Raw genomic sequence first — 15211 nt, 5'->3', positions numbered from 1 at the left:
ATTTAAAATTACAAATAAATATTTAAGTTTTTCCGAATTTCTCATTTTCCCAACAATTCCCATACATTTTCTCCGGAAAATAATATTATATTAGATAACTTTCAAGAATTTTATTCATTTTAACATGAAAAGTGAAACTGTGTGTTCTGAATCACCAGGATTTCCATACAAATTTCAGTTAGAACCTTGTAGTAAAGGCGATTTGTTTGAGTTTCAGGTGGACAAAGTTCTAACTGAATTTATGATATATAAAATTAACCCTTAAAAACTAGTTTTAACGTAGTTTTATTGATAGTTACAACATAGCAGTACCATCATTGATATATTCAATCAAAAAAATAATTGAAAACATTCACAATTAACAAAATACAAGCGTTCAAAACTTCAACAGCCCATAACTTTTTTGCTGCAGTTGTTCACTTAGAACCCTGTAGTTCTCGGGTCGCGATTAGTCTATGGCTAAAATTGTTTATGGTTCTTTGGTGCTGTCATCGTGGACATCGCCATCATACTTTCTTTGCGTTTTCATTTTTCAGCACTTTGACGAGTGTAGTTTATAACATTTGGAATTTCTAATTTCTATTAAATATTAAACTTGGACGATGGCATCACCAAATACTCGCAGGAAACTGCAAGAGCTCCGACTTATTCAGGATAATAGCGTATGTACCAGCTGTTACATCTATTCTAATTTTTAATAATTTAGTTCGATCGTATGTATTAGGCATGTTGATTTAGATTTAGGTACTATTATAAGTGACAAATGTAATTTACTTTTTAACCCAACGATTGATTTGAAGAAGGTCCTGACAATTCATTTTTTTGACATGCATTTACGTCTGCCATTCTGACTGACCTTTTCACGAAAATTTCACAATGTCTAAGTAGGTACTTAATTTATTTTAATGCATATGTACGTAGATTTTTAATTTAGTTGGTAAAACAAAGAGCAAGAATTTAATTTTAGTCACATGTGTACTCAACTCTAAAATTTATGATTATCCGATTTCATATTTTAGCAGATAGTTTAAAAAGAATCAATAAATTAGAAACTGTCAACAGTGTTGAAAAAGCAAGATTATTCGTCTATTTCTTGCCGATATTACAGTAAAACCTAGGGGCGGCAGGTTATATGAAAGTATGGTGAAGCAGGCAGGTTATATAAAAAAAAGTATGTTGAGACAGGCTGGTAATCAATTTGCGGCAAAATTAACATTAACATAATTAATTATATGGGTACGTTATAATGACCAAAGTAAATTCGCCGTGATGCCATGCATTTTTTTTATCACGTCGCTATTTCTCGTAACTTGTCAGCTATTATTAGTCTGCTTCATTCAGTTGTGTGAGAAAGCCGATTCCTTGACCCTCTTTTATTTAATACCTCTATGAGTAAAACCCTGGATTGCGAGCAACTTGGTCTGCGAGAGTTTTTTTGTGAGACAAGCAAAAATTTGGTAATTTATAGTTACTCCATATCAGTGGCGGCTGGTCTAACATACAAGTGCACTGCACCGCTTGCATTTTTTTGACCCATTCATTATCGTGGATCATTTTTCTTCATAGTTTTTCAATATTATCACTTTCTTACTGTAGTGCAAACTATAGTCAATATCAGTCACTATTCATTACATATGCCATTTAAGTGGAAATCGACTGAACTCCTATGTAAAATTAACATTAAGCCATTTAAAACACGGGAAACAGTGTAAATCATTTTAGGGTAATATTATACTACACAATATCGTTTTTGTGATTGTGGTCTTTGTCCATTGTGACCAAAAACCAAACCAAAACCTAACATGAACAGGAAAATTATCCATTTTTGTCATGAGTATACTGCTCAATATCGGTCGTCGCTCAAAAACATGACATAATTTTGGTCCGGGAACAAAGCAATTTCAGTATGAATTATTACTTGCTTTGCAAGCATGGGAATAATTTATTTATTTAAGAAAACAAAACATTGTGGACATAACAAATCTAAATTCAAGACGTACACAACATGAGATTTACATTATAACAAATATTACCCTCAGAAGAAAGAAGAAGAGAATATATAAAATAATAATAATAATAATAAAAACATACAGTACTCTCTCAGTAATCCGCCACCCCAAAAATCAGACCAGAAGTGTCCAATTAGTGAAAGCGGCCGATAATTAATAGTGCATACATACAAAATATGGTGAAAATTAAAACAGGTATTTCGTAAAAACAGTTTTTTTGAGAAATTTGTACTAGCAGATTATGGTTTTTTTTATAATTAAAATCAAGTATTTACTAAATTATACATATTTATAAACTAAGTTTATTAACTAAATATTAAACAGTAAATCACTTGACACAACCAGTTGTTCAGTGTGGCAGATATTCTTGAATAGCTTAGGATTCCTGGCTTTCCCTATGACCAAAAGCTTCATTTTGTGTGTCCCCATTGCATTGGAGCACAGCATAATTGTGATGCGGTCCTTGGGCACTTTCCTCCCTGGTACATTACTTTCTTCGCAATGAATGTACGTTTTACGAAGGAGAAGTTTCCAAAATAACCCCGTCTCACCTGCGTTGTATACTTGTACGCGGCATACTACTGAATTTAACAATCGAATACCGGCAAATTATAGAGCTTGATTTTGTGCTTTCAACTAGTAAAAATAACGGCGGATTATAGTAGTTGTCGGATAATCGAGCGGCGGATTACTGAGAGTGTACTGTACTTAAGTACAATTTTATACAGAAGAATAAAATTTTGAATACAAAATACATAGCACGTCACCGAAAATATCTACGTCTTTGGGGAGCGCATTGACTAGTCTTGCACCCCTCGCTAACGGTTCCGACCCAGAATAAATCATGGCTGCGACCACGTAGGTAATGTCAACTATCAGATATGACAATCTCATATTATGTAAAATGCATGTAAAAACTAAAAACAATCGATTATTTATTGTTTTATAACCTGTAAAAATGTTGAAATATTTTGAATCATGATATTATAGTTAAATTTAAATCAGTATACTCTTCAATCTGGTGAAGGGAAGTCAGTATGGAAGTAAAAATAATTTTGCTGCTGCATTTCTGGAAAATTAATATTTTACTATCATGTGTGTCGTACTGAACGCAAACTGTTAGTTATTTACAATAATGTTATTGTTATTTTACAAAGTGCAGTTTTATAATAATAGCGGTCACTATTCATATGGTGTACTAATTTCGTAAAGATAATAATTACCTATATAATATACGATTACAATCGCTTCAGCTTCAATGTATATTATAGTTTGAAATTCAATTCTTTTAGCATTGTTTTTCGTTCATAATTTTCATCTCTTTAAAATACTACCATGCAAATAGCCAAGATGATTTATTATAAATTTAATTGAACAGACTGACTACGGACAAATTTTATCAAGTCACTAATCAAAGATTAAAGGGGAGAGTGTGTATGTTCAAGATTTTTTGTCTTCTTTAAAGTAGCAACTAGGTTAAATTATTATTGAACTGAATTTTAAAATAAAAATGATATTATTTTACATCTCGCTTATAGATCAAAACATGATCTCTCTCTCATATTGCATTTTCGTTAAAAAAACAATCAACATTAAAAGCGTGTAATTTAATAAAATAGATTTTTAAATAACAGATGTATTTAATAAAAATTTTAAAACGTATAATATTATAACAACAACATAATTTATTAATTGTTTAATATTTAAATGTAATTCAATACAAAACATCATGAAATCTATATCGCTTTATATTAATCTTATGACCCAACATTCAGAAAAAGATGGCTGATTGTTCACAGCTGATCATCAATCGCCATGGCAATAGAAATATTAGTAATATTTGATATATTATGTGGTCGGTACAAACTTATCTGGAGAATGAGATGGGGGAGCCACTGTCGAAAACTACCCAATCATGACTCGTAACTGGCAAAATCTGACATTCGAATGACGTTTTTCAATATGGCGTCCTATGTTAGTTCGATTTTTGGCTATTCTCCAGATAAGTTTGTAGGTCTGTACATATTTATTGTGCTAGGCTTTTTATGTATCCTGCATTTATGTCCAGGTTTATATTCTGAAAATAATAATGTTGTTTTATGTCAGAGGCATCTGAGCCATTTTCACTCGCTTACCTTATTTATTGATTAAATGTGTATTTTCAATTCTCTTCATAATAGGTAGGTACATCAACAACTAGGATTATTTTGTTAAGGAAAATTTATATTTCAATCACACAATCAAATGTTATTTTCAACATTGTATTTTGTAGCAAAAAATGGAGGTTGAGTATTTTTTTTGGCTATCCGATGGTAAAGTGATGTTTTGGCTTCAAACGTCCGCGATCACAAAAACGATACGGAGTACTGTAAAATACCCAAATTTTCTAATAAATTTTAATTTGATAAACAAATGAGGTCTTGCAAACGTACAATGCTCGCAATCCAAGGTTTTACTTTACTGTATATAGTAAGTAGGTTTAATGTTTAATCAATATAATATGGCACATGTAGAATTTATATAGCGAATCGAGTTGAAAATCAATTGTTCTCAAATATAACGTTGCATGGATTCAACTATACAATAAGAAAAATAAAAGTATATAATCAAAGAAGTTGGAGAAACTTTTTTCTAGGTGGAGTTAAGCTGAATAGGTTTACTAAGGTTGGTGATTAAATTGCAGATTCGTTTATAGTTGGTTTGTCTCTTTTATGTATAAACAATGATACCAACACAGAGACTTATCACTTTTTAATAATCACCAGTTCAACCACTTTTTTTTTTTTGTTGTGATTTTACCGAGGCTTTGACTGCGACTCGCTGTCATATCGCCTCTTCTCTTCTAGAAGGGGATCCGTCGATCAGGTCCTCACTCCTATTCTGTTAAATAACTTTACAATTTTGCCTAGCTCTTCCGTCTTACCCACCGCCAGGACACCCTTCAATTCGTCGACATTCTCATAGATATCTGCAATTCGCAGCTGTACTCAGTGAATTTCATATTTGGGGCATTGCAGTGCTATATGTACAATGTCCTCTAAAACATGACATTCATCGCAGAGCTGCGATTCGCTTCTTCCCATGAGGACATCAAATCTTTTGCCCATGGTGTGCCCTGTTCTTAGCCTCAGTATTAACTTAAGCTCATTCCTCGTCAAAAACCACTTTTATTAAATGATGTATTACAAAAAGTCAAATAATTCCATTTCGGTTCTTTTTATATCTTTGTATAGCTTGGAGCAGAGGTTATTGTGCATTTTGATCAATGGTTATCCAGTTTGAGTCCGATAGCAGGTGAAAAATTAACATGCGTGAGTTCAATAAATGCGTGTATTTAGATTCGGGGAATGTGCAGTCTGGGTATCGAAAAAATAGATGAAAATCTTCTGAACAGCATCATCCTATTAAATTTCAAGACTACATTGTCCCCAAACTATAGAGAACAGGAAAAATGACTTTTTTCATTTTTATTCTTTAGAATGTCATTTATATCTTTTAAATTTTAACATTGTTTTGTTTAACCTATAATACCATATTATTTTCTTAACATTTCAGGAATGCTTTGAATGTGGTACTTTAAATCCACAATGGGTCTCAGTCACCTACGGCATTTGGATATGTTTAGAATGCTCTGGAAAACACAGAAGCCTGGGAGTACATTTATCGTTTGTACGCTCCGCCACCATGGACAAGTGGAAGTCCTCAGAACTAGACAAGATGAAGGTATTATTTTGCCTAATTAAAGGTGATCACATCAAAAGTTGCGATTTCATAGACGAATTATGAAATAGACACTTCACAGAAGACTGAAGTACGCTGAAATATTAACAGTAACAATAGTTAACTAGGCAAAGGCCACAGTTTCCTTCATTGCAGTTCTTGAATATGATTTTTTAATTAAATTCATTAGAATTTAAAAAAATAAAATTTTTGTTTCAGGTTGGTGGTAATTCAAAGGCAAAAGAGTTTCTCGAGATGCAATCGGATTGGAATCACGGGATGTCTATAGCACAAAAATATAATTCCAAGGCAGCTGCAATGTACAGACACAAGGTATTACATATTACAAAATATAATTTACCCGGTATTTGTTCATTATAAATCTGTTATATCGTTACAATAGTAATACCAGCGGTGAAGGGTGGAGGTAAGCTGTGGCGATCCAACATAAATAGTGCACATTTTAAACTTTGTCAGTCATACTTATTTGTTTTAATTCTAATTTTATTTATTTGAGGTTTGTACTATTCCATTTGAGTAATTTTTTGCCATCCGGGTTTCGCCTTTCGGCATAAGTACAAACATCAAATCAATTACAATTTAAATTCCATCAAGGACCTCCGATCGATCGTATTAATTTTATTTGATTTCATTGAACTAAGAATACAAATTGTATATGGTGTTGGTTAGTTTTCACAATTCAATTAAATCGTGCCTAAACCAAACAATTGTTTCATTAAATTATACATAACTTTTGATATTCAATAGACAGAAGAATATTTTTATTATTTGTTTATTCGAATTTTAAGAACCATTGCAATTTGTATTCTTAGTTTAATGAAAACAATTAAGCATTACTGAGAAAGTTTAGTATGCACTATTTATGTCGGATCTCCACAGCCTACCTCCACTTTTCGCCGCTGAGAAATAAATATAACGGCTCGCCCTATGTGAGCGACGTCACGCGAAGCGATGAGCGGTGTGCGCAACTCAAACGTATAAACGTACAACCAAAAAAGACTGTTTACGAACATTTTCACACACGGTTATACGTGTGAGTTGCGAGTGCCGCGCAATGCTTCGCGTGACGTCGCTCACATAGGACGAGCCGTTATATTTATTACTCAGCGGCGAAAAATGGAGGTAGGCTGTGGAGATCCGACATAAATAGTGCGAGGCAGTGACGATATCTTCTTCTTTCATTGTTTAATCTAGTGATCTGACCCTTTTCTCATCATCCGAGTGTGTTTATAATTAATCTGGCATACTAAGGATCATGTGATTGCACACCGTTAAATAGCACTCATATAATCTTTTATTTACTGTAATTTAAATCAATTGATGCAAATACTAATCAAATTAAATTGTTTAACGATGATTATATTTCATTAGTTTTAATTTTATGATAATGCCCTGATAGAATTTTTAGGCCATGAACTACTTCTAATTTTCTCCAAATTATTGTTGTGGTCTGCCATAATTTATTTATTGCACTAACAAAAATAATAATTCAACTGTACACTCCGCAAACTAAGCATAAATTAATATAAATTTAAAGTTAAATCACAAAACTTCATTAATGAAGATTTACATCGCGTGGTGTCCATTATATAATTTCTATCTCTGCGAATTTTGCAAAGAATTTTATTCTGGAGATAAGTAGACAGGTATCAATTTTCCATCAGGGCAGCTTGAATTGCCAAATTTGACCATTTAATTTTGATAAACTTTTGAAAATTACAAACTCACTAGTGGACCGCAATAAAATGGACATCTTGCCCACGCCTGTATTATATGATCGAAATATTATTTTTTCAGATAACTTGTTTATCTGAAAACAAGCCGTGGAATGTTTCTCTTTTTAATGAATATGAGAAAAGTATGACATCCAGCAGGAATCAGAGCAATGATTCGACCTATCAAACAAACTACTCCAATGCATCATCCCCACTCAATTCACCAGGATCGGATCAAAATAATTTCCAGTGAGTTCATACTTGAATTATGAAAAATGAATTATAATTTGACTGACTAATGAAGGTACTCCATGAACTTGCGTTCTATATAACTCTCCATGAAATAATCGCAGCATTTAAATCAGTCAATATTATTTATAATATTGCATCTTGTAGTACTAGTATATAATATAAATTTTACCAGATGGTCTTTATTTGTCATTGGACAGTACTTTGTTTGAATGATAATAACCCTTTCCATTCCATAATATAATTTTTTTATGATTTTAAGAATAAACATTAATTGAATTGGATAAACAAAGCAATATAAATCCTAAAATTAATTTTAACCTATTTTATAATTGTAAATTAATTTTAAACACTGCTATAATAATAAATGTCATTGTCAATTCCAACTGGACATTGTAAGCAATATGTCTAGTCCAGATAGACGTACGACTTCTAATGGTTAAAGATTTATTAACTTTTAGAAGTACCGGTGGGGGAGGGAGTGCAGATTATCGATACTCAGGATTTGGAAACACCAATTATAACAATGCTAACAATGCCAACTCCAAGGTACTGCTCGATAACACGTTGAGTTCTTTGGCCAGTGTGAGTACTTTTTAATTATGTGTTAAAAAATTCTTGTTCTAACTCTAAATAAATAAACACATTATAACTAAACTTTTAACCCTTTCTAAGCGTTACGAATCCCGACTTAGTACAACAGTGCGCGTTGTTATTTCAAGCATCAATAAATCGTAATAAATGTCAGTCAAACATACACAAATAGAGTAGTAAAAAATCGGAGTCAAGTTCAAAAATGATTATGACAGAACCTAATATTTTATGTGACTCTAAAAATAAACATTCGTCGCCTAAAACTGATAAGAAATCACGAACAAGATTTCTTCATTGAAAAAATGCCGGCTTACTCGAGCGGCGCCATGACACTTACGAAATGGTGCTGGACTAATGCGTCGATGACAGATTAACAAGTGTAAGAACAGTTCAGTATTATAGTCTACGGCTACGATTTCGACAAATATGTCATACACATAATGAATAATAATATGGTTTATGACTTTTATGAGCATTTTTGTTGAGTGTGTTAAAAAAATATCAGTCATAAATAGCTCATTTTTATAGCATCCAGGACATCTCAAACTGTGTAACTTTTATTTGAACTCCCATACACATTGCAGCACTGCAGGTCGAGTATAAATAAATCATCCTTGAGAACTACTGGCTATTTGAGAGTAATGTACTTACCACCAGTGCCTGGTTTGTACCTACCATTGACCCCGAACTGAATGGAATCGAATGACACATAGTTTATAACAAAACGGTTTATTTTTCGAATACCTATTAGGCTATTACAATTCGTAAAATATTAAATTTCAAACACTTTTTGCACTTCTAAATGCTTTATAGTCACCACAATTTTATTTTCAAGTTCATTTGTTTTTTTTTTTATTATATTACTTCAATAACCTGTGGGTCTATTCTATACTTATCGAACACTAAAGTGATAAATAGTATCAAACTTAGGGTAGGTTTGTATCAAAATATTAGCACTTATTGTAACAATTACACGAAGTTGGTTTTTATTGTTGCAATAAGTGCGATATTTCAACAGCAGCAAGATAGGTGCTGTTAAAATATAGCACTTATTGCAACAATAAAAACCAACTTCGTGTAATTGTTACAATAAGTGCTAACATTTTGATACAAACCTACCCTAAGTATGATAATATTTATTACTTTATCACTTTAGCGGTCGATAAGTATAGAATAGACCCACTGGTACTAGAATAGGTAATCTCTTATTTTATTATAATGACATGATAGTAAGTAACTCGAGTTATTTTCGACTATAAATATAAGAAGAATTCTCCATAAAAAAAAATAGTAGTCATGAATCAAACCCTTTTGAATAGTGTTACGAAAAAAATAATTCTCAAGTGTCTGTCTCACACCAGCAGACGATGATTTGCCGCGCAGTGTATAAAAATTCAGTAGCGCGAGACCTGGTGTAGCGTAATACGACAATTTCCGCATTTATGCGGGAACGGGCATCTGATTGTTCGTGTCTTTTCTTTATAAATGGCTGATAACTAGGGTAAATAAATAATTTTTGTCTGTTTCACCTAATTCTATAACCAGAAAATAGTATTTAAAAATGTTAATCAATGATAAACAAAGAGACATATTGAATCGCGGACTCCTAGGTATATTTAAATGACACCTTGTTCAAATTATTTTCCGAAACTATTTACTCGCGGATAATATAATAGCAGATAGGCGAATGAATGCAATCTCCAAAAGCATTCCTTTTGTAAAAATATTTTGTAAATTCACTTTGATCAATGTAAATTTCGAATATTCTATTTAACAGTTTACGCACCAAATAGTTTTTCAATCATTAAAAAACAATATAACTTATTATATCGCAAACTCGTATCGTTACAAACACGTCAGTCAAATGTCTTCGACGCACATGCACTAAGAAGCGATAAGACACTATATACGCGGCAAATTTGAATTGGCCCGATGACTGATATTTTTTTATTCAAGACACGCTCCCGAAAAATATTTATTTAAATTAGATAGAACAAAAGTTTAGGCTATCCATTGACAGATGTCAAGAGAAGGATGATTTCTGAATAAATTAAATCAATGTTCGAATTATTCGCGCCTGGCCGAAAGGAGTACTAGGCAAACGAAAATCGAAATGACTTTAGTCAGCTGACGCGCGGATGACTCGCGCGTATAGGCTGACTAAAGTCAGTTGCCGCGTTAGAAAGGTTAATAATATTTTTCCCAAATTGAAAAAGATGGAAGACATGAATATGTAGTTTAAAATTATGCTGATAAATTGTTATTTGAATTTTTACATGGTTAGATTCAAAGAGTTCATCAGATATAGTTATAAAAATATAATTAAAAATAGTATGACCTTAAACTTAAACGAATCCATCAGTATGAATGTAGGGCTTAAAGTAGGAGTTCTTAGGTTTTTAATTGATTTATCCCACATGTGTTTCCTTAAGTAATTATTTCAAAAGAATATTCTGTAATATTTTCATAACAAACCGCATAAACTTTAATACAAAACTGACTGCATAGATTTTTAATGAATTTAATTTAATATTTTTTTCAGGGATGGTCAATGTTCACATCATCAGCTACAATTCTAGCACAAAAAGCTAGTGATAATGCTGTAAAATATGGTGGCATCGCATCTCAAAAAGTATTAGAGCTAGCTAATAACATGAACGAGAAGGTATAGTTTAATATTATAAGTGGACATACAGTAGAACTTTGATTATCCGGATTAATTGGTGATGACTGATGAGGTAGTTTCGATAATCGAAGAAAATAAATACCATTAGTTCCGGAATAAACATTTTTTCATGATTTTCAATTTCACCATTCAATCTTAAATGCAAAAGTAAATCTTTTTTTCCCTCAATGCAGTTGCATTGACTCTATGCTCAAATAATGCTAACTAAAAATCTTACCTGAGTCATATCTGTAAGCATTGGATCAATTTTCAGATGAATTCTCGTGGTAGCTGGAATAGTCTGTCTGGTGATAACAATCCTGTGACGGGTGGTGGTGGTTACCAGCAACAGAACTCAAACACAACGTATCAGTCGGAACATTCCTATGGATCTATGACTAGCTCCGCTTCCGAACCATCTGCATTATGGTATAACATTTAACTGAATTAATTATTAGTTTCTGCTTTACTTTTATTGAAGGGTTGTAGAAATAACTGCTGGTATCTTTCTCTTTACCTCGCATTGGGGACTTTCTGTCATTACGTGCTGGCATGGATTGCAGCTCAGCTTTGCCAATGTCTCTCCAATGCAGTGATTCCCAACCGTCTTCCACGGGCTATGTTAGAGGCTCTGCAAGAATTTGCAAGGCAATTTGAAAAGTACAACTGGCAACCTCTTGGTAATAGGGTTTTTCGCAACATTTGAATGGTCAAAGACATAGCTTATAATCAGTATCTTTAGAATTATCTTCAAATGTGGTAATATTGCCCATTTTTTGAATAATAAAATGCCTAATTCTTGTGAAATTTGGGAACACAGAGATTATCAATATAATTTTTTATCGTAAATATTTCACTATAATAATGTCGACATAAATTATACTGATGGTTTTATAAATGCGTTTAAAAATTAATAAATGTATGAAAACTTTAGACCACTGCACATTTATGTACTGAAATATGACTATATTCTAAAACATTAGATCGAGAGGTTTAAAAGAATACTATTTTATGTAATAAAAATACTTTATGCAGTCATCAAATGTCTAAAATAAATATAAAGGATAATAAGGCTTCAAAATTATATAAATAGATTATCTACAACATTTAAAGAATGTTCGGGCTAATGCTTTGAAAATACCATAAAACCTCCATTTTGTCCTTCGTTGGGCATGTGGGCCCTTGATATTGTAGTACTTAGTGAACCTTGGGATAATTTTCATGGACACGTGTCACAATTTTAAACATTTCCTTGCATATATCCATCTTCAATAGCCAACTCCTAAATTATAAAATTTACAATACATAACTTGAAACAAAATAATTACAAGGTAAAAAGAAATTTTTATATACAACGTTTTTAAATATTCTGTTGAATCATATAAACTTGACTTGACTAGCTTAAACGATCAAAAAAATTTGTACTTGATAGAAATAATACTGAAATGTCATTTTGACATTTCATATTGATTTCCATAGTAACGCACGTATATATTAATAATTTAGTTGCTAGGACCCCAGACCCCTAGCAACCAATAATAATTGATTGGATTATGGATTTCTTCCGAAATAACTTTTCATACGATAGAGAATTAACTGAAAATGATTTCAATTCTACTTAAAGATGGCTAAAAGTATTAAAAAAATGCATTGGCATCGTGTTCTGATATATGCTAAAAGTTTCAAATGTCCAGCTGGTCGGGAAGTTAGCTAAAAATCGATTGCAAGATTTGTACCGGAAAAACAACCACCGGACAAATAAGAATACGATCTAATAAAAACGTTGTAACATACTATATAGCAACGTTTTTCGGAGGTATGTAATTGGTTTAAACTCTACATTTGTAATTTACCCCTGTGGACCTTGATGTATTAGGGGAGTTCCCTGAAATTTTATGCTCTAAGGCAGGTATGCCCAACCCTCGGCCCAAATTAAGACTTTGCTGCCCAAGATTGAAGTTTTCAGCTTTCTATATTTTTTGGCATTCATACAACAAAAAAACTTCTCGTAAATTTAACACATTTATATTATAATATTAATACTATCGACCGAAGGTACTTGATGGAATTTGAATTTAAACTCTAATGGATTTAAGTTTTGTACTATTCCATTTAAGTTGTTTTTGTGAAATTAGAACTTTCTTGTTGTGCTGCATGCTAGTACCTGTTTTTATGCTGATGCCGGCTCCACAAACTCTATACTTAATAATGACTGTAAAGATTTTTAAAAATATATTAGAGAAGTCACAAAATTAATTGAAGAATTCGATACCAGATTCACATTTATGCAAAAGTATGAGGAAATGTTGAAAATATTTTTAACTCCATTTAATGTGGATGTGGAATCAGCGTCTCCAAATTTACAAATGGAGTTAATAGAACTGAAATTAACCATAGAGTTAAAAGTGCATGTTCGAAGGGAATAAGCTTGAGTTTTATCAGAAATATATCTTCGAAGATAATTGTCCAGAATTAAAATGACTGGCAATGTGAATCGTGCTTTTCAAAATTAAATTTAGTAAAATGAAGTGTCGCAGCAGATAAAACATGACCAATCAACTGCGATGCGCGTCGGCTAAATTACCAGTCGATATGAAAAAGATATCAAACAATATACAAAGAGTCACATTAATTATACGGTAATAAAATATTTTGAATAACTTCTTTGTTTTATTTATTTATATGTGTGGCCCACTTAAGCTCGGTAATATTTTTTTTGGCCCACCAAACGATTTGGGTTGGTCACCCCACCCCTCCTCTAAGGTTTCCGCAAAACAAAAAAGGTTGAACTTCACTCCTCTAATCTCAATTTTTAGTTTTGATTAGGTATTGTTATGATAGCGGACTTCAACTATTCATTAGTGGTTTCGCCAACTTGTGTGTAATATTTTATGTCATGGGAATCACACTATAATAAAAAAAAATTGACAACAATTTCATTGAATTAGACATTATATTTTTTTGTAGGAAATCCCCTAGGACCTATGACTGTTTTGCAAACCTCCAGATTTTTATTTGTTAGTGTGGTGACATCTAAAAGACCACTATTAAATTGAGTCCTATGTCATTTTATTGTGTTATTAAATTTATTATAATGATCATTTCCTTATCACCATTCCAGGAATCGTAAAAATGATCCAGAAGTTTCGGACACTGTCTCATCTTTCCAACCCCGTCGACCCGTCCAGGATATCAACTTCAACAGTGGCTTAGATGTGAAGAGTCGTAATATAAAGTCAAAGGATGACGCTGCTTGGGATATTCTTAATAGTTAAATACAGAGAAGGTTAGATATAATTCAATTAGTTGTCAATTTTTTTTATTCTGTTTCAAGTCTTGGATTGACACTTTGTATAACTTATGTTGTTGACTTGTATTTATGGGTGGTTAAAAATGCGAAGTTAAAGTCATATTATTGTATATAATGCAATCAATTATACTAAAACGATGTTCTTATTTACTTATCACTTCGTTTTTCTCAATTCAAAAATGAATCTGTTTTAAGACATGGGATTGTGATTAAGGATATTTAATTTTTTTTAATATTATAAATGAGTATTAATGATAGATATCCTTTGAAGTTTGCATTCTTATTATTCTTATGTTTTTTTAAATAGCTGTTATACTGCCGTACTAAGCACAGAGGCCGTAACTGACGTATTTAGGTATTTTCATGTTTTTAGATATTTGGATTCTGCAGAGTTTTTGTATAAGATTGGTGAATAAATCCAAGCCGTAACTGCTATAGTTACGGAGAAATCAAGGGTTTTAATAGCCGTATCTACGGAGTTTGAGAAAAAAACTCGATATATACTAAGCGATTCAATTGTAACTATCATTTACTAAGGGACATTAGCCGTATCTGACATAGATACGGCTAATATCAATACATAATAATAATAACATTAATCAAATTTTCAGGGTATGTAAATAAATCTTAAACCAAAATTAACTATTATAGGCCAATAAAATAAATAAAAAGTTCCCCAGTATTAGCAGGAAAAGTAAAATAATATGAAAGCTCAGATCTCCCACTTGCCTAAAATGCAGATACGACCTCTGTGCTTAGTACGGCAGTAAATAGTCTGCATACTGTGAATTATTTAATTTTAATGAACATGTTCAATACGTTCAATAGTTTGTGTATAATAAATAACACGTAATGCAAATTAAATAGAAAGAAATTTTCCATTTGGACAACATTCCAGATTACATTTGTTATATTGCTACTACTTTAC

At 32.0% G+C, this 15211-nt stretch overlaps 1 protein-coding gene across 2 annotated transcripts; it reads left to right on the top strand.

Annotated features, from left to right (window-relative positions):
* The first annotated feature begins 473 nt into the window (after window positions 1-473).
* Window positions 474-14988, top strand: ArfGAP1 (ADP-ribosylation factor GTPase-activating protein 1). 2 transcript variants are annotated; one of them, XM_085943318.1, is made up of 9 exons: window positions 474-662; window positions 5565-5732; window positions 5949-6062; window positions 7548-7714; window positions 8176-8299; window positions 10851-10973; window positions 11248-11402; window positions 14095-14259; window positions 14617-14988. In XM_085943318.1, exons 1-8 carry the CDS (start codon window positions 603-605, stop codon window positions 14246-14248), a joined length of 1065 nt encoding a protein of 354 aa, XP_085799444.1. In that variant the 5' UTR covers window positions 474-602; the 3' UTR covers window positions 14249-14259; window positions 14617-14988. The 2 variants fall into 2 exon arrangements, with proteins under 2 accessions (XP_085799444.1, XP_085799436.1); XM_085943310.1 differs by having other exon boundaries at window positions 14095-14973.
* Window positions 14989-15211: the final 223 nt, after the last annotated feature.

This window comes from Rhyacophila brunnea, unplaced genomic scaffold, assembly GCF_057557595.1.
Source record: "Rhyacophila brunnea isolate RB1 unplaced genomic scaffold, BYU_Rbru_1.0 scaffold_1, whole genome shotgun sequence".
Lineage (NCBI taxonomy): Eukaryota > Metazoa > Arthropoda > Insecta > Trichoptera > Rhyacophilidae > Rhyacophila > Rhyacophila brunnea.
The sequence above is the reverse complement of the archived record's forward strand: the minus strand, read 5'-3'. Positions and strand labels throughout refer to the sequence as shown.

Excerpts from the sequence above, each read along its gene's own strand:
- ArfGAP1 (XM_085943318.1), top strand. The coding sequence starts at position 603 with ATGGCATCACCAAATACTCGCAGGAAACTGCAAGAGCTCCGACTTATT. Across the intron at positions 7,715-8,175 it reads TCGGATCAAAATAATTTCCA|AAGTACCGGTGGGGGAGGGA; the intron begins GTGAGTTCATAC and ends ATTAACTTTTAG. Across the intron at positions 8,300-10,850 it reads CGTTGAGTTCTTTGGCCAGT|GGATGGTCAATGTTCACATC; the intron begins GTGAGTACTTTT and ends TATTTTTTTCAG.